Consider the following 20,912-nt stretch of genomic DNA (forward strand, 5'->3'; position numbering starts at 1 on the left):
ACTTCCCCACGGAATGTGTGGAGCAACAAAGAAGCCAGAAAAACCCTATTTAAAAAAAAAAAAAAAACTCGTTGCCACTGCGTTGATTTTGATTCATAGCAACCCCTTAAGACAGGGCAGAACTGCACCATAGGGTTTCCAAGGAGCGGTTGGTGGATTTGAACTGCCGAAATTTGGTTAGCAGCTGTAGCTCTTAACCACTGTGCCACCATGGCTCCAGAAAAACCCTATACATGCCCAATAATAAGGATTTTCCTTCTAAGGTGGCATCTTTCAGTGGGTTTCACTCCTGGGTGGAGCTGTCTTTCCCTTATGTTTGAATCTCAGTGATTGATGTGGAGGTCTGGAATCATCTCAAACTCTGCTTTCCTTGTCCCCCAGATCTGTTGCCTTCTCTGGAATGCCCCCCCCCCCCCCAGGCAGATATCTCCCTTTCTCTAAAGGACAGTCCTTGGGTTTTAGCCTGATGGGAGGAAATCATTGCTGGCAATCTCAAGAGCCCTGCTGGGGTCGGGGAAGGAAAGGACAAAGGTGAGGAGCCGCCCACAAACCTGGCTTGTTCCAAATGCTGGTCTTTGTCTAATCTCTGAAGTAGCTCCAGGAGCCTGAGCTGCTTCCCTTGCTTGTGTTGATGTTGGGTTTGGAGTTTCTTCGAGGCCACAATAAGAGACAATTCTTCCTTCTGTTGTTTTGGGTTGCAGTTTGCCCTTCTCGGCTACATCTACCAATTTGTTCCTATGTACTTCTGATTTTCCCTAATTTTTTCCCAAACTTTCTTCCTGTTGCTAGTCCATTTCCATTTGTTTTTATCAGCAGGTAGAGGCATAAGCATGAGAGAGACACACAGGAACTCCAGCTTTCTGTGATTTCAGGGGATTTGGAAGGAAGAGAGGTAGTAGTATATGCTCAGTTTAACCACCTTGACACGAGAAAACCATTAGCTGTATTTTCAACAGAGATATAGTGTGATGCAATATTTGTATGAATGCTTAAAAACTCAAGTCTCTGAAGAAAGGTGGGCATTTCCATAAACACCACAAATAAGTATTCATTCTCCTCTGCCATTAGGATTCTGCTATAGAAGAAATTAAGAACCACTACCCTAAGCTGTGGAAACCCTGGTGGTATAGTGGTTAAGGGCTATGGCTGCTAACCAAAAGGTTGGCAGTTCAAATCCACCAGCCACTCCTTGGAAACCCTTTGGGGTAGTTATACTCTGTCCTATAGCATTGCTATGAGTCAGAATTGACTCAATGGCAATGGGTTTGGTTTTTAAGTTTTGCAGCTATGCTTCTGCTCAGTAGCTCCTGTGTGCTGTCTATAATGCCTTGAAAAGACAATGAAAGTTTCCATTAGTAAAATTTTCATGCTTTTAAGTCCTTAGGTTTGTCTAGTCCATGTGACAGATTCTTTGAGAGCCTGCCAAGTATTCCAGAGGCCAATGGAGGTTATGAAAAAGAAGGAAAACTGGCCGGGTTGTAATTTTATTTAAAAATAAAATGAGGTTCACATCATTTAAGGCAAAAAGACCTTTCCTTTTGTAGAAAGGTGCTGACTTCTAACATAGCCCATTGTTCACATAAAACTATTGCTTATTTGCAGGTCCCACCTCTTTTCTTTTTCAAGATTTCATCTTGAAATGTAAGTTTTGAAGAAGCTGAAATATGCAGGACAAAGTTAACAACATTATTGTGATTTTAGATGATGGGGCGCTTCTTCAGTGGTTTGGCCCAGTCAGGGGCCTGGTGCTGCTTTGATGAATTTAATCGAATTGACATAGAAGTTTTGTCGGTCATCGCACAGCAACTCATTACCATTAGGAACGCCAAAGCCGCAAAGGTAGGCAAACTGTCTACGGGGGTTGCTTTTTTAACGTTTGCAATTAATTTACAGGATTGCATTGGTGGTTCTGTGGTAGAATTCTTGCCTTCATGCAGGAGACCCAGGTTCCATTCCCAGCCAGTGCACCTCAAGCGCAGCCCCACCCATCTGTCAGTGGGGACTTGTATGTTGCTACGATGTTAAAAAGGTTTCAGCAGAGCTTCCAGACTAAAAGAGACTAGAAAAAAAGGCTACTCCTGGAGTCAGCCAATGAAAACCCTATGGATCACAACAGTCAGATCCGCAATTGATCATGGGGATGGTGAAGGACCAGGCAGCGTTTTGTTGATTTTACATGGGGGTCACATGAGTCAGGGGCTGACTTGGCGGCAGCCAACAACAAGTTACTTACAGAATGTTGCATTGTAGGAGGGACAGTGCTAACTTTGGCCAGTCTAGTCCATGTTTCCAGTATAATGGGTGAGTACTATAGCAACAGGACTTAATTGGGTGAATTAACTCCTCATCAGGCAATACAGGAAAAAAGCCTGTCAGACGCTGTGCTGGGACCTGAGGATACAGAGCCTGTGAGACTCAGTCCCTGCCCTTAAGGAATTCTGCCCTTCCTCAACTTCAACAAATACACACACACACACATACCCCACATACACTCACACTTTGTTCCTCTGTCCTTCATCTCCTGTTTTCCTCCTCACCATTCTTGTTCTTGCTTTTGGCATTTACTTCTCCACTAGGTTTCCCTAACGCTGCTGCTTCTGGGCTTCACTGCCTTCGTCATACCCCGCAGGCTCAACCTGTTGTTGCTGTTGTTGTTAGGTGCTGTTGACTCAATTTTAACTTATGGTGATCCCATGTGATGGAGTAGAACTGCCTCATAGTGTTCCCTAGGCTGTAAACTTTATGGGAGCAGATTTCCAGGTCTTTCTCCCACAAATCTGCTGCGTGTGTTTGAACCACCAGCCTTTCAGTTAGCAGCTGATCTTAGTGCTGTGGAAATGGGGAAGGAGTCCTGGGGAATCCAAAAGGATCTTGGCTCTCTAGAGCTCTCTGGATTGGAAAATCCAAGGAACGTGGGGTCAGATTAAGATGCTGAAGTGACTCAGTTTTTTAAAATTTGTTTTAACCCCATGTGACCAATGGAGAAGGGGTTTTGTATCCAGAAGCTGGTGGCAGTGAAGAATGAGACCAAGGCCCCTTCAACTCTGCATTGACCTTCTGAGATGTGGTCATAAGATCACCAAAGGGTAGAACTGGTGGTCTGCCTATACACACCAGCACAGCCTCGCCAGTCATGTAATATTTAAATAGCCACTGCTCTGAGCCCCGCACATGCCCGCACCTTCTCCCCTAACAGCCCAGCTGTGGGGGTTGATCCTGGCACAGCCAGGAGACCTCTGGACCCAGCTCTAGCTCTATGGATAGAGAGCATTCTCATTGGAAGGTGCTCTGCTGAAGAGTTGTTAAATATTTTTTTATCACTTTAGCCAAAGAAAGCAAGTTGTAGAACAAATAAAAAGAAAATAGGAATTGGCCTTTGATGAGCTGCTAAATTGTACAAGTTCCAATGATATGTACTTTACACTTATTTCCTCTTCACACCAAACCAATGTGAAGTAGGTAGCATTTTCTCCAGTTTTAGGTGAAAAGGGTTCATAGAAGTTAAATATTTCTACGTACACCGTAGAACCAAGACATGAAGCTAAATCAGTAGGACCCTAAAGTCCCAGCCCCTTCAGATATGCACCGTCCTGCTTCCCACATTCTCTGGGGAGGCCTGTATTAAATGCAAGGATTTCCAGATATAGCTTCCTAAGCTCCTAAATCATTATCACCTTGCTGAGCAATTGGCTGAGAACAAAATATGGGGAATAAGGAGGGAGGGACCAAAGAGCATGGAGACAGGACTGAAATGTTGCCAGTTAGAGGGCAGTCATGTGAGGTAAAAGGAAGGTAGAAGAACATCTGCAACCAACCACACCCCAGCCTCAACATTGCCACTAGCCAGGCAAGATATTTGGAGTGGACATATGCCCCGGAACAGATGAAGAAACTAAAGCACAGAGATTTGGAGGTCTGAAGAACACAAACAGGCATTTAGCTGAAGCAGGACTGGTCTCCAGTTGCAGCAGCCAGTGTTCTGTCCTCCAGCCTATGATGCATCTCTCCAGCTCCACCCTCGTCTTCCCTGTGCTCCTTAGTCTGCTAACGTTGCCTCCAGGAGCCCATCTCTGAGTTCGCCTATTACTATCAACCCCAGAATCTAAGATATCACCAAACCCCCTTAATTGTATCTGCTAGTTGCCTGTCAAGTCCATGCCTTCAGCTCCATCCCCACTGATACCTTCTTAATTCTGACTATCATCACCTCCCAAAGAATAATTCCTTACCGGTTTCTCTGTCCATAGCATGTCCAACCTCTCCACTGCCGTCTTTGATCCAATCACTGTGCTCAAAATTCTTAGCTTTCCGCCATCCATGGGACAAAATCTAAATCCTTTAGCCTACTGTACAAGACTCTATACTCAGGCTCCAGCCTCCACCCTTTCCACTGGAACTTTACCCTTCGGCAGAGCGAATCGCTGGTCATTCCTTGAACATGAAGTGCTGTTTCTTGCTCCTACTTCCTTGCCCGAAATGGCTGCAACTGCTTATTTACCTGAATTGCCTCTCTTCTTTCTTCATGCCTCAGGCAGGCTTCCCTCCTCTCCCTTTGCTCTCTACAGGCTTTGCACACACGTCCACTGTAGCGTCTCTTGCACTGTATGATCGCGGTTTCCAGGTCTCACTCCACACAGCAAGCCTGGGAGCTTCTTGAGGGCTAAGCAGTGAGTCTCCTTCAGCTCTGTACCTCCAAGCCTTACCCAGTGCCTCGCCTGCAACAGGTGGTCAACAAATGTTTGCTGTTGAGTAAAAGTGAGGGTTGGTGCCAAAGATGATGACAGTGAGGCCTCAACACCCAAGGAATAAGACCAGATTGGGATTTCCTGGGAAATATCAGAAAGTAGGGATGCAGAACGTTTAGTGGCCATTAAGTCTAAGTGGAATTGAGAAGGCTCAGCAAAAGATACTGAGGCTCTGGAAGATTTCAGGACTAGCCCAGGAAGGAAGAGAGTTTGGACACTCAGGGGCAAGGAGCAGAGAGCATGGAACAACCCAGAAGAGACTGGGAACAGGCAGGACAGTCAGGAGAGAAATGCTCCCCATTGTCAGACAGCAGGATTGATTATTCTGTACTTGAATGGGACTTTACACAAGTTTTATATTCGAGTAGTAATATATGTGTAAGAATTTACCAATGTCTGGAGATGTGTTAACTTGTACTTTCTCTTGTCTTTAAACAGCTCTCTAGATTCATGTTTGAGGGGCGAGAAATAAAGCTGGTTATGACTTGTGCAGCCTTCATCACAATGAATCCTGGATATGCAGGCAGAACCGAATTGCCAGATAATCTGAAAGCCTTGTTCAGACCGTTTGCCATGATGGTTCCAAATTATGCCTTGATTGCAGAGGTGAGCTTCACATTACAAAGGAGCAAAACTTAAAGCTTGTTTAATTTACGTATGATTCTATCACGGTAGAAAGTTTCCTTTATGAATGCACCCTGGTTATGGTTTCACATTACTGTTTATATTTAAGTGTAAGTTTTTTTAAGATTGTTATCATAGAGAACATTTTGGTCTGTATTTGGTTTTTGCTGTTTTATTTGCTTCTGTATCCCTAGTGCCCAAAATGGTGCCTGAAATATAATAGGCCCCTAAAACTGGAATAAATAAATGATTTTAATTAACCAGTTTATTGGGGTTTATTAGTTCATCTCTAGGAATTAAAATGTCTGTGTTAGTTCTAAAAATACTGTATTATTCTCACTTGTCTTTACCCATGATGTTTTATTAGAGCCAAGGGGTAGTGTAGAAGCAGTACTAATTGCTGTGATGAAGGGTAGGGATTGGTTTGTAAGTTTATATCACCTTAGTCAAAAAATGTTGTTGTTGTATGCCATCTAGTCAATAACTGCTCCACAGGATTTCCAAGCCTGTAATCTTTACGGGAGCAGATTGCCACATCTATCTCCCGTGGAGCAGCTGGTGGGTTTGAACCATTGACCACTTGGTTAGCAGCTGAGAGGTTAACCACTGTGCCACCAGGGCTCCTTAGTCAAAAAATAAAACAAAAACACGCCTGTTGCCGTTGATTTGATTCCAGCTCATAGTGAACCTATAGGACAGAGTAGAACTGACACTTAGGGTTTCCAAGGAGTGGCTGGTAGATTTGAACTGCTGACCTTTTGGGTTAGCAGCTGAGAGCTCTTAACCACTGTGCCACGAGGGTTAATCATTGAATCATTAGCTTAATGATTTAAACTGGTTCTTGTTCCTTCATACTAGTGAAGAATCACTGTGTTTAAATTTTACGTGTGTTTTTTATGACAGGTTTTATTGAGGTATCATATATATACGGTGAAGTGCACAGATCGTAAGGCTACAACTCAGCTGATTTTTACACATGTATTTACCTATCTGACACCAAGATCAAAGCATAGGACATTTCCAGGACTCCAGAAAGACTCCTCGCGCTCAGTGCCGCATTCACAACAAGGGACTCTACCCCTTTAAGAACAGAATTTCTCAGAAAGCACAAACGGAAAGGCCCTTGATGAATTTGTTTATAAACAATAGCCAGAGTTAGTTTTTTGCCTGTGTGCAAATATATTTGATAATCTGAAGTAATCTTCCTGTGGTAACAACTAATGCTAAATATTCTTCTATACGAAGCGAAGCAAACAATTGCTTAAGAATAGATCATTCCAAATCCTATCATTAGAAAAATTGCAACTTTTATTAGTATAATGCTTATAGCATCTCATGGTTCCCCAGAATCCTCTTTGGGCACAGTGGGTGGTATCTTATTCATCTAGTGCTGCTATAACAGAAATATGACAAGTGGATGGCTTTAACAAAGAGAAATTTATTTTCTCACATCTAGTAGGCTAAAAGTCCAAATTCAGGGCACCAGCACCAGAGGGAGGCTTTCTCTTTCTGTCGGCCTTCTCATCAATCTTCCCCCAGACTAGGAGCTTCTCCATGCAGGGACCCCGGGTCCAAAGGACGTGCTCTGCTCCCAGGACTGCTTTCTTGGTAGAATGAGGTCCCCGCTCTCTGCATGCTTCCCTTTCCTTTTTGCCTCTTGAGAGATAAAAGGTGGTGCAGGCCACACCCCAGGGAAACTCCCTTTACATTGGATCAGGGATGTGACCTTAGTAAGGGTGTTACAATCCACCCTAATCCTCTTTGACATAAAATTACAATCACAGAATGAAGGACAACCACACAATACTGGGAATCATGGCGCAGCCAAATTGATGCACACATTTTTGGGGGGACATAATTCAATCCATGACAGGTGGTAAACAGGTGAGGTAGATGGTGTCATCACTCTTGACCCTCTCTGTGGGCCAGGAAGATAAATGGCTGACCTGCTCGTTGTCCCAGGACTGGTAGGAAGAAAACCTGGTTTAGAGCTCAGTCCATTACTTTGTTTATATCCCATGCTGTGTCCTGTTGCTATATTACCCAGGAATTAATTGGAGGAATTTAAAAATCCAGTCTTCTGAGGGCTACTCCTATTGTTCTTACAGATTGGATGAACCAGGTCTGTCATCAGTAAATATTTTTAATCATCTACTGTGTGTACCCAAAACCCAGTGCTGTCGGGTCGATTCCAACTCATAGTGACCTTATAGGACAGAGTAGAACTGCCCCATACAGTTTCCAAGGAGCGCCTGGTGGATTCGAACTGCCAACCCTTTGGTTAGCAGCCGTAGCACTTAACCACTGCGCCACCAGGGTTTCCACTGTGTGCACAGGGCTGTGCAAATCAGTAGTGATAGCGTAGTAAACAAAACAGACACCAGTAAGGAATCTCTGCATCATTTCAAGTCCTGCTTCTGAGGCCAACTGCAGTGTTTCTGGTAGATTCTGGATTGGGGGAAAGGCCCATGCCCACCTCCATTGTCAAAGACACTAGGCATCCTCCAGTTTACTTAACCAAGGATGCAGAAACTTGTCAGAAGCAAAGTAGCCTCACAGGGCAGGAGACCAAAAAAGAAAAAACTAAGCCCATTGCCATCAAGTCAATTCCAACTCATGGTAACCCCGTGTGTTTCAGAGCAGAACTGCTTCCTAGGGTTTTCTCGGCTGTAATCTTAACGGAAGCAGATCACCAGGCCTTTCTTCTGTGGCATCACTGGGTGGGTTCAAACCACTAACTTTTAGGTTAGAAGTCAAGTGCAAATTGCTTGCACCACCCAGAGACCTTATGGGGCAGGGGAGAGACTGCGAATCATTGCATACCTTCCCTTGACTCCAGGGACCTTAAAGGGAACACATTGCTATCACTGATACTGTCCCCCAGTGTGACGTTCCTGCTAGATTAGAGAAGCTCAATTCTTGCTACAACATTGGCCTTATGTAGTCAGGCCTGATCACACCATTTCACCTCTGCAGTGTGAACATTTTCAGTCATTGGCCCTGATGCTTCTTGAAGCAAATGTCACCAACATAACATCTTCATCAAGAGAGAGAAAGAATTGGTGCCCAGGTGTCCCCATGCAATATCCCACCTTCCGCCTTCCAACGCACAGGAAACCGTTTGCCCCTCAATCTTTATAGTTACATTCTTTTATTAAATGATATAACAACTTGGAGAGGTATAATACCTACAGTAAATTTTGAATATGCTGGTATTATGCTAATGTATTAGACTATCAATATAATATAATAAATATTGCATCATACTTTCCTTTTCTAGGTAATTCTATATTCTGAAGGATTTGAGTCCAGTAAAATATTGGCAAGAAAAATGACTCAGATGTATAAACTCTGCAGCGAGCAGCTCTCTCAGCAGGATCACTATGACTTTGGCATGAGAGCCGTGAAGTCTGTACTGGTCATGGCTGGGTAAGAAACCAAAGAGGTAAAAAGTGAAATGCCAAATCACATAATCAGTGAACTAAATGGGAAATTCACAGGAGACTTTTTGAACGACGTCTGGTGGATAGTAACCGATTAATGCACGTCAGCTTCCTCTCCTGTCATCCTTCTCTCCCCTATACCCCCACATCCCAGTGAACTGAGGTGTCTCTCCGCACCCCGCCAGAGTTTTCCACTGTGCAACCCTCAGGCTGACCCTGAGTCCCAACTAGACTTTGACTAACTTTCCTGTCCCCAGGAGCTCATCAGATACATTGGGTTTAAGTGTACAAAAACCTTTACTACCACAGGAGAGGACGGCTAGACTTAAAAAGTACAGTTTGTTATTCATATTCAATAAGGCAAATCATACATGTCGCCTGACAAAGCCTTTAGCGTTCATCATTCCATCTTCAGTTCAGGCTTCCACCATGGGCTTCACCTCTATTTTTACAGAATGGTCCAGGACCGAGCTTTATAGTTTCTAGTACAGCAAGAGTCTTTCCTGTTTCACCCCCCAGCTTTTCTCTTCATAACTCCTTCAGACTACTACCTCTGGATCTCCACCTTGTCCAGAGTCCCCCAAAGCAACTCTTTTGTCTCTAGTCCTTTCTGTCGGCCTCATTGGCTCAGTCTTCGCACATCCAGGGCCTCTCTGTCTGGCCCTGTATCACTAGGCTCTGCACAGATCTTCCTTTTTTTTTTACCCTTTTCTTTTTTTTAACCTCCCAAATTCAGTATTTCTCCTTTTTATAGGCTTGCCATTTAAGGCATACTAAGAGGTTTGGATACACTAGTGTTCAAAGAACCAAGTACAGACCCGTGGGAGAGACAGACGAATGAGCAGTCATCTGGGAGCTATGTGCTGGGGGCATTGATAGGGCTGTGCCAGAGGTTCCCTGAGAATGGGAACAGAGGAGCTCCCTAGAGGAGGGAGAACTGGGCTGGGCTTTGAAGGGGAAATACGAGTTAGTGGGAAATAGAGCAGCAAAGCATTCTGGGCAGAGAGAAAAGAAAGGCACAAGAAAATGAAACATCATGAGGCAAGCCAAAAAAACCAAACACATTGCCATCGAGTAGATTCCAACTCATAGCAACCCTATAGGACAGAGCAGAACTGCCCCATAGAGTTGCCAAGGAGCAGCTGGCAGATTCGAACTGCCGACCTTTTGACGAGCAGTCATATCACTCAACGACTACGCCATCAGGGTTGGATGCAGGGAACTGTAAATTCAGTTTGGATGAAGTCTGAATTAATCGGGGTTGGGGGTGGGGAGTGTTAAGAAGACATCTTTGTTATTCCCCCAAGGCTGTGTTCCAGCAGGAATCTATAGGGGCAGCTCTCCACAGCTGTCTACACACAGAATCCCTGACCCACAAAAAGAATTTGGAAAACCACGTTTCGTCATATTTTCTCATAATATCATCTGAAATATTCTTTTGAATTTAGGTCTTTAAAAAGAGAAAACCCAAACCTGAGTGAAGATGTGGTATTGATAAGAGCATTACGAGATTCCAACTTGCCAAAATTCCTTACAGATGACGCTCTTCTGTTCAGGTAATTTTCTAGATGTTTCAGAATAAAGCATAGCTATTTTTTTTTTTTATCGTGTGGAGGTAAAAGATAGCCTTATGTTCAATTACTTCTGTCTCTAACAAGGTAAAAACTTTTTCATCTCTTCCAGAGACATTTATTGCAGTTTGCAAAATACTAGTTTAAAATAAAGATTATGAAATTTTAACACTATTTCACTTAATTTTTTCAAAATATTGATCACTAGGCTGTATGCTACACATATTGGTATTTGGTTACAACCTTCTGACCTCAGAGAAACTCATAACTTTGGCAAAAACCAGACTTGAGGTTTAACATAAATATGATTCCTTTTATCTATTTCTTCATTTATTATTTGTTTATCCAAGTTATACATGTTCATAGTTCTAAAAAAAATAGTTTTACAAATTAAAAAAAAAAAGACCGAAAAACCTTGGCTTGAGTCAACTCTGACTCGTGGTGATCCATTTGGTTTTCAGCGGCTGTAGTCTTACAGAAGTAGATTGCAAGGCCTTTCTTCTGAGATGCCATTGGGTGAATTCAGACCACCAACCTTTTGGTTAGCAGCCAAGTGCAAACCATTTGCACCACCCAGAGACTCCTGAGATATTGTTGAGGCCACTACCCAATAGAGGAAGCCAGGGAGCTCATCATGTATTTAATGCTCTGTTTTCAGTACGGTGTTCTTACCTTGGGCTGTACCTGCTGTCCCCCAGCTTAGGGCAGCTGCCCAGCTTGTGGGTTAGTAAGCAGATCTGAAGGTCTAATAGCATGAAGAGCAGACTTGCAGCCAATCCTCCTGTTCTCAACTTCACAGTCAAGCCTAATTTCATGTACACCTAGTGTTGCCAATTCCTGAGGCTTTCTCAAGACTAATTTTTTCCCCCGCTGCCAACTTAGGTTTCAGGTCTCTGCTGTGTCAATTCTCTAATTTCTCAGATAAGTCAGTTCTTTTACTCAGTGCATTAATAGACTGGTTTCAGATGTACTGTGCAGGTTGTTAACTTGGGAGTGTGATATAAACTCAGACATCTGGCAGTTGGGTAGGCCTTGGGCTATTTCTAAGGATAGACTAACCACTCTTTGTCCTGTGTACCAGAAGAGGAGTATGTGATAGGGCGTCCTACAAAGATGGGGTCGACAAGGTGTCTAGATGCAGGACGGCTTAAAAAGAGCTTTATGCTCTTTCCTGAGACAGAGGAGAGTAAGGCTTCTGGCAGTAGAGCCACCACAGCTAAGCCGCTGTCACCTGTGTTGGCTGGCTGCTGGGACACCTAATGTCCCTTTTGCTTTCTGGAGTGCAAGACACTTTGTGTTACAATGACTTTACCCAAACTGGTGTTCCCACTGGAGTGACTTCTCTTGCCTCACTTCCCACATACTTTCCTCCCATCTTTCAGCCTAGAAATTGTTTATGTCTAGAAATTCTTTTCCTATGAGACAATAAATATTCACTTTTATTTCCTTCTCGTTTTTGATGACTTACTTTTATATCTAACTTTAGTTGTAATTTGTTTTGAAATATAATAAGTATGATAAGTATCATCTTATGCAGGACAATGAGCTGTCCTCCTTTGATTAGTGATGCCTTCTTTGTCACAGATTGAGTTTACACGCACACATACACGTGCACACACACACGTGTAGATCTTGCTTTTGGGATAGCTCCTCTCTGTCCTGTCAAGCACCCCAAGGTCTTAACTCATGTCAAGGCGTCATCTGTTCAGACTGCAGTTTTCTCTACTTTTCTAAGGGACCAGTCCTCTGTCTCCTTTTCATCTTCGAAAAATTTGTTCTCACTTACTTTGTCTCTCCTTCTTTCATTTGTCCTTGTGTGGAATTATATGTCGGTTCCCTTTAATTCCCTTGCTTTCATTTAACCAAGTTAACATTTAGTTATCTGTGTTAGTGTCCCAGGGCTGCCGTAACAAAGTACCACAAACCTGGTGGCTTAAAACAACAGAAGATCATTGCCCCACACCTCTGGAGACTAAAGTCTGAAATCAAGACGTCAGGAAGACGATGCCCTCTCCAAAGGCTCTAGGCCAAGACCCTTCCTTGCTTCTTCCTGGATTCTGTTGGTTGCTGGCAGTTCACAGCTTTCCTTGGCTTGTAGACACATCACCCCGTTCTCTGCCTCCGTCTCCACATGGCCGTCTTCCCTCTGTGTCTGTGTCTCTTCTCTTTTTATAAGGACACCATTCATATTGGATTACAGCCCACCTACTCCAGTATAATCTCATGTTAACTGATAACACCTTCAAAGACTCTACTTACAAACAAGGTCAGATTCACAGCTACTGGGAGTTAGGACTTCAGTATATCTTTCTGAGGCACAATTCAGTTCATAATAGTGTCTTGTTACGTACTTGTTACAACTAACTCAGTTAATATAAATGGATAGAAACTAAGTGAAAGACATCTCCACCAGCTCCCAAACTCCACTCCTGCCTCCAACAATCACCTTACACCCAAGTATTTACACTTAATTGTTTGTTATTGGTTGAATTAAAAAAAAAAAAAAAGGTCAGATATATGGTTGATGCTTTTTTTCTGTTTAATGTTTAATTTTAAGATAATTGTAGATTCACGTGGAGGCGTAAAATATAATACAGACAGATCCCGTCTTCCCTTTACTCGATTTCCCTCAATGGTAACATCTTGCAAAACTAAACTATATCACAACCAGGATATTGGCATTTATAGAGTCAAGATTCAGAACATTTCCATCACCAAAGGGACCCCTCGTGTTGCTCTTTGATAGCCACATCCACTTACCTCCTGCATCCACCCCCTCCTTAACCCCTGATAACCACTAATCTGGTGACCATTTTTAAGAATTCTGTCATTTCATGAGTGTCATATGCAGTAAAACTTGTGAAAGCTGGAACCTAGAAAAGTAGTGAGACTGCACCCTGTCAAAGGTGGAAAACTTGTGAGACCTGGAAAAACAAGGCAATTACTGTAAATAGAATCATACAGTATGTAACCTTTTGAGACTGGCCATTTTTGTTCAGCATAATTCTCTGGAGATTCACCCAGGTTGTTGCACTTGTCAGTAAGGGATCCTTCTTTTTCACTGAGTAGTATTCCATGATGGGGATATACCGTAGTTTGTTTAACCGTTCACTCATTGAAGGACATCTAACTTGTTACCAGTTTGGGGCTATTACAAGTAAAACTGCTATAGATGTTTATGTATAGTTTTTTTTTTTTATACACATGAATTTTTATTTCCCTGGGAATGTTTACTTTTTAAGAAACAGCTTGTTTTCCAGAGTGGCTGTACTATTTTGCATTTCCACCTACGATGTATGGTTGATCCAGTTTCCCTGCATCCTGTCAGCTTTTGGTGTTTTCACAGTTTTTAGTTTAGCCATTCCTATAGCTGGGTAGTGAGGTCTCATCATGGCATGCTTAGTACCATGCCACACACTGTGGATATCACAGAAGTGTAAAAGATATTACCAACTCTCAAGAAGCTCTTTATGTACTTAGAAACATTGGTCTCATGAACAGAAAGCAAACAAAATCATACAAGTCATCAGAGAAATGGTCTGTCAGCACACAGGACAGACTAGTATTGTATATATTCAGTAGAAAATCAGATCAGTGATGATAAATAAGGCTCATTATAATCTTTAATCAATTCATTGGAACAAACGTGGGAAAATATCAGTGACCAGTGGTTCCTAACTGATTTTGTTTTTGTTTTGTTAGTGGAATCATATCTGACCTTTTTCCTGGAGTCCTAATTCCGGAGCACGATTATGGTATTTTGCAGTCAACAATTATAGATGTCATGACCAGACAAAATCTCCAACCCGAGCTATGTATGGTGAAAAAAGTCATACAGTTCTATGAAACTATGTTAGTGAGGCATGGTGTTATGCTCGTTGGGCCAACAGGAGGTGGTAAGACCACAGTTTACCAAATACTAGCAGAAACTTTAGGGAATTTGCAAAAACTTGGTATAGACAATCCCTTTTACCAGCCAGTTAAAACATACGTTCTTAATCCTAAATCAATTACAATGGGTGAACTATATGGCGAAGTAAATGCCATAACCTTGGAATGGAAAGATGGTTTGATGGCACTAAGCGTCCGAGCAGCTGTGAATGATACTTCAGAAGACCATAAGTGGATCATCAGTGATGGGCCAGTGGATGCTCTTTGGATTGAAAATATGAATACAGTGTTGGATGATAACAAGATGCTTTGCCTGGCTAACAGTGAGAGGATTAAACTCACACCTCAAATCCACATGCTTTTTGAGGTAAATGTATGCCTTGCTACAGAGTGAAATAATTTGTTAGGTTAGCATACCATCATTAAATTGTTTTTCCTCACACTGAGGTATCATTTACTATCTATAATACCTACTATGGTGTCTTGTTTATATATACTGGTGACTTTACATAATTTGGAATGCTAAGTAAAAAATAATCACCATATTTAATATGCATAAATTTGCCCACTACGGTGTGAACATTTGATGAAGGGATTGAAAGAGGGACGTGGCTCAGATACAGCTGCAAAGTGTTATGGAGGATACCACCCCTCCTCTATTCAGTCATCAAACACTGGTTGAATGCCTGCTATGTGCTAGGTATTAGGCTAGTTGTTGGGATATAAGAATGAGCAGGAAATAAGAGAAAAGGAAAGAAACACCTATTCCCTCCCATAAGAATTTGATCGTATCCTTCTATACTCTTGCTTACTTTTCACCTTATGCCTCACTCCCCTGTCCCTCTCCATTCCTGCCTACGTATCACTTTCCCACTCCCTTGCACATAAATCCTTATTTAAAAATTTAATGTTAGCTTAAACTTTAAAACTGTGATTCATTAATACTGGAAAAAGGAAGAATCATATTGGCGGTTTCCTGTTCAACTTCCCTCAATTTTAGGTGCAAGACCTAAAGGTTGCCTCCCCTGCAACAGTCAGCCGATGTGGGATGGTGTTTGTTGATCCTGAAGAACTGAAATGGATGCCGTATGTTCAAACGTGGATGAAGAGTATTTCTAAAAAAGTAAGTGCAACCAGATATCCCTCCCCAATCTAACCGTCTTCAGGGCCCACCCTGCCCTTGAGTGCCCAAATAGCAATAGGTAAGGCTCCCTTCTGCTTGATTGTGGGAATTTTACTGTGCGACCTAGTACCTCTCCCTAAGAATTCCCAAATATGGCCTCAGTATGGCCTGCCAGTCAGCCAAACCACCCTGGTTCCTGCCTACTTGTACCTGGATTCTCACCACAGTGGTTCCTGTTAGTTACAAACAAACCCCTTCCTGTGTCCTACAAAACACAGATAAGAACAGCATGGGGCATTAAAAAGACTTGGCAGAAGGCTGGGGATAATGAAGAAAAAGAAAACTTAAACCCAGACACTAGCTGTCATTGTTATTAGGTTTTGAAAGCCCCTAATACCTCTGAGAGCCAGCGAGAGGAGAAAACCAGTTCACCTCCCACCCCAATCTTAGCTTCATGACCCAGGACATATTCTAACCTCAGAGGTACAATTCCAGCCACAGTGAAGGAAAGCTTTTACATGAACAATTCAGCCCCATGTTGTCTTCTATACTCTCTCCGTTCCAAAATAGGATTTTGGCTTCATTTACCTCAGCTTAACAAGTGGTCCACTAAAATGTTTTTTCCATTCCACCCCAAAGTCGTCTTCTTCCTGGCCTTTCCCCCTCCGAAGATGAATCAGAAAACTACTGCTTTCCTCACTCTTAGGCATCAACATTTTAAGACTATCGTGGTCTACTGTCAGAGTACCTTATTAAAGGAAGTAATTGAGAATTTATCATGGACGATTGCAAGGTTTTAAACCTTCCTCGATTCATTTAAAAATATTTGAAATAACTCCTTCTACCTTGCATAGACCTTTAAAATTCTTTTCTTTTGGGGGGCGGGGCCAAGATGGCGGACTAGGTGGATGCTACCGCGGATCCCTCTTGCAACAAAGACTCAGAAAAACAAGTGAATCGATCACATACATAACAATCTACGAACTCTGAACAACAAACACAGACTTAGAGATGGAGAACGAACAAATACGGGCAGACAGCGATCGTTTTCAGAACTAGGAGCCAGCGTACCAGCTGATTACCTGGAAAATCTAGTTTCCCAGTGATGGCTCGGAGACAGCAGTCCATATCAAACCACATAAAGAAACAGACCATGACAGCTTCTCCAACCCCCCAAACAAAAGAATCAAAATCTTTCCCAAATGAAGATACAATCCTGGAATTATCAGATACAGAATATAAAAAACTAATTTACAGAATGCTTAAAGATATCACAAATGAAATTAGGATAAATGCAGAAAAAGCCAAGGAACACACTGATAAAACTGTTGAAGAACTCAAAAAGATTATTCAAGAACATAGTGGAAAAATTAATAAGTTGCAAGAATCCATAGAGAGACAGCATGTAGAAATCCAAAAGATTAACAATAAAATTACAGAATTAGACAACGCAAGAGAAAGTCAGAGGAGCAGACTCGAGCAATTAGAATGTAGACTGGGACTTCTGGAGGACCAGGGAATCAACTCCAACATAGCTGAAAAAAAATCAGATAAAAGAATTTAAAAAAAATGAAGAAACCCTAAGAATCATGTGGGACTCTATCAAGAAGGATAACTTGCGAGTGATAGGAGTCCCAGAACAGGGAGGGGGGACAGAAAACACAGAGAAAATAGTTGAAGAACTCCTGACACAAAACTTCCCTGACATCATGAAAGACGAAAGGATATCTATCCAAGATGCTCATCGAACCCCATTTAAGATTGATCCAAAAAGAAAAACACCAAGACATATTATCATCAAACTTGCCAAAACCAAAGACAAACAGAAAATTTTAAAAGCAGCCAGGGAGAAAAGAAAGGTTTCCTTCCAGGGAGAATCAATAAGAATAAGTTCAGACTACTCAGCAGAAACCATGCAGGCAAGAAGGGAATGAGATGACGTATACAGAGCACTGAAGGAGAAAAACTGCCAACCAAGGATCATATATCCAGCAAAACTCTCTCTGAAATATGAAGGCGAAATTAAGATATTTACAGATAAACACAAGTTTAGAGAATTTGCAAAAACTAAACCAAGACTGCAAGAAATGTTAAGGAGATTGTTTGGCCTGATGACCAATAATATCAGGTACCAGCACAATACAAGGTCACAAAACAGAACGTCCTGATATCAACGCAACTCAAATAGGGAAAGCACAAAAACAAACAAATTAAGATTAATTCCAAAAAATAAATAAATAAACAAAATAATACACATAACAGGAAATCATGGAAATCAATAGATAAACGATCACAATAATCAAAAAGAGGGACTAAATATAGGAGGCATTGAACTGCCAGATGGAGAGTGATACAAAGCGATATAGAACGATACAAGTTAGGTTTTTACTTAGAAAAATAGGGGTAAATAATAAGATAACCACAAAAAGGAATATCAATTCCATAACTCAAGAAAAAAGCCAAGAAAAACGTAACGACTCAACAAACATAAAGTTAAACATTATGAAAATGAGGATCTCACAATCTACTAAGAAAAACGTCTCAGCACAAAAAAGTATGTGGAAAAATGAAAAGGCCAACAACACACATGAAAAGGCATCAAAATGACAGCACTAAAAACTTACTTATCTATAATTACGCTGAATGTAAATGGACTAAATGCACCAATAAAGAGACAGAGAGTCACGGACTGGATAAAGAAACACGATCCATCTATATGCTGCCTTCAAGAGACACACCTTAGACTTAGAGACACAAACAAACTAAAACTCAAAGGATGAAAAAAATATATCAAGCAAATAATAAGCAAAAAAGAAGAGGAGTAGCAATATTAATTTCTGACAAAATAGACTTTAGACTTAAATCCGCAACAAAGGATAAAGAAGGACAGTATATAATGATAAAAGGGACAATTGATCGGGAAGACATAACCATATTAAATATTTACGCACCCAATGACAGGGCTGCAAGACACATAAATCAAATTTTAACAGAATTGAAAAGCGAGATAGACACCTCCACATTTATAGTAGACTTCAACACACCACTTTCGGAGAAGGACAGGACATCCAGTAAGAAGCTCAATAGAGACACGGAAGACCTACTTACAACAATCAACCAACTTGACCTCATAGACTTATACAGAACTCTCCACCCAACTGCTGCAAAATATACTTTTTTTTCTAGTGCACATGGAACATTCTCTAGAAGAGACCACATATTAGGTCACAAAACAAATCTTTGCAGAATCCAAAACATTGAAATATTACAAAGCATCTTCTCAGACCACAAGGCAATGAAGCTAGAAATCAATAACAGAAAAACTAGGGAAAAGAAATCAAATACTTGGAAAATGAACAATACCCTCCTAAAAAAAGACTGGGTTATAGAAGACATCAAGGAGGGAATAAGGAAATTCTTAGAAAGCAACGAGAATGAAAATACTTCCTATCAAAACCTCTGGGACACAGCAAAAGCAGTGCTCAGAGGCCAATTTATATCGATAAATGCACACATACAAAAAGGAGAAAGAGCCAAAATCAGAGAACTGTCCCTACAACTTGAACAAATAGAAAGTGAGCAACAAAAGAACCCATCAGGCACCAGAAGAAAACAAATAATAAAAATTAGAGCTGAACTAAATGAATTAGAGAACAGAAAAACAATTGAAAGAACTAACAAAGCCAAAAGCTGGTTCTTTGAAAAAATTAACAAAATTGATAAACCATTGGCTAGACTGACTAAAGAAAAACAGGAAAGGAAACAAATAACCCGAATAAGAAACGAGAAGGACCACATCACAACAGAGCCAAATGAAATTGAAAGAATCATTTCAGATTACTACGTAAAATTGTACTCTAACAAATTTGAAAACCTAGAAGAAATGGATAAATTCTTGGAAAAATACTACCTACCTAAACTAACACATTCAGAAGTAGATCAACTAAATAGACCCATAACAAAAAAAGAGATTGAAACGGTAATCAAAAAACTTCCAACAAAAAAAAGTCCTGGCCCAGACGGCTTCACTGCAGAGTTCTACCAAACCTTCAGAGAAGACTTAACACCACTACTACTGAAGGTATTTCAAAGCATGGAAAAAGACGGAATACTACCCAACTCATTCTATGAAGCTACCATCTCCCTGATACCAAAACCAGGTAAAGACATTATAAAAAAAGAAAATTTTAGACCTATATCCCTCATGAACATAGATGCAAAAATCCTCAACAAAATTCTAGCCAATAGAATCCAACAACACATCAAAAAAATAATTCACCCTGATCAAGTGGAATTTATACCAGGTAAAAATGCAAGGCTGGTTTAATATCAGAAAAACCATTAATGTAATCCATCACATAAATAAAACAAAAGATAAAAACCACATGATCTTATCAATAGATGCAGAAAAGGCATTTGACAAAGTTCAACACCCATTTATGATAAAAACTCTTACCAAAATAGGAATTGAAGGAAAATTCCTCAACATAATAAAGGGCATCTATGCAAAGCCAACAGCCAATATCACTCTAAATGGAGAGAACCTGAAAGCATTTCCCTTGAGAACAGGAACCAGACAAGGATGCCCTTTATCACCACTCTTATTCAACATCGTACTTGAAGTCCTAGCCAGGGCAATTAGGCTAGACAAAGAAATAAAGGGTATCCGGATTGGCAAGGAGGAAGTAAAGCTATCACTATTTGCAGATGACATGATCGTATACATGGAAAACCCTAAGGAATCCTCCAGAAAACTACTGAAACTAATAGAAGAGTTTGGAAGAGTCTCAGGTTATAAAATAAACATACAAAAATCACTTGGATTCCTCTACATCAATAAAAAGATCACCGAAGAGGAAATAACCAAATCAATACCATTCACAGTAGCCCCCAAGAAGATAAAATACTTAGGAATAAATCTTACCAAGGATGTAAAAGACCTATACAAAGAAAACTATAAAACTCTGCTACAAGAAATTCAAAAGGACATACTTAAGTGGAAAAACATACCCTGCTCATGGATAGGAAGACTTAACACAGTAAAAACGTCTATTCTACCAAAAGCCATCTATACATGTAACGCACTTCCAATCCAAATACCAATGTCATATTTTAAGGGGATAGAGAAACAAATCACTAATTTCATATGGAAGGGAAAGAACCCCCGGATAAGCAAAACATTACTGAAAAAGAAGAAGAAAGTGGGAGGCCTCGCTCTACCTGATTTCAGAACCTATTATACAGCCACAGTAGTCAAAACAGCCTGGTACTGGTACAACAACAGGCACATAGACCAATGGAACAGAATTGAGAACCCAGATATAAATCCATCCATGTATGAGCAGCTGATATTTGACAAAGGACCAGTGTCAGTCAATTGGGGAAATGATAGTCTTTTTAACAAATGGTGCTGGCATAACTGGATATCCATTTGCAAAAGAATGAAACAGGACCCATACCTCACTCCATGCACAAAAACTAACTCCAAGTGGATCAAAGACCTAAAGATAAAGAC

General features: G+C 41.1%; 1 protein-coding gene across 1 annotated transcript in view; it reads left to right on the top strand.

The window, feature by feature from the left end:
- The window catches only part of DNAH6 (dynein axonemal heavy chain 6), a 302,643-nt gene that overhangs the window by 133,651 nt on the left and 148,080 nt on the right, over nucleotides 1-20,912 (top strand). Inside the window, exons 30-35 of the mRNA XM_064268785.1 lie at nucleotides 1,702-1,839; nucleotides 5,184-5,351; nucleotides 8,650-8,798; nucleotides 10,261-10,368; nucleotides 14,086-14,641; nucleotides 15,275-15,397. Of these exons, the coding sequence (XP_064124855.1) occupies nucleotides 1,702-1,839; nucleotides 5,184-5,351; nucleotides 8,650-8,798; nucleotides 10,261-10,368; nucleotides 14,086-14,641; nucleotides 15,275-15,397 (1,242 nt within the window). The remainder of the gene's footprint in view (nucleotides 1-1,701; nucleotides 1,840-5,183; nucleotides 5,352-8,649; nucleotides 8,799-10,260; nucleotides 10,369-14,085; nucleotides 14,642-15,274; nucleotides 15,398-20,912) is intronic.

The sequence above is a fragment of the Loxodonta africana genome, chromosome 15 (assembly GCF_030014295.1).
Source record: "Loxodonta africana isolate mLoxAfr1 chromosome 15, mLoxAfr1.hap2, whole genome shotgun sequence".
Lineage (NCBI taxonomy): Eukaryota > Metazoa > Chordata > Mammalia > Proboscidea > Elephantidae > Loxodonta > Loxodonta africana.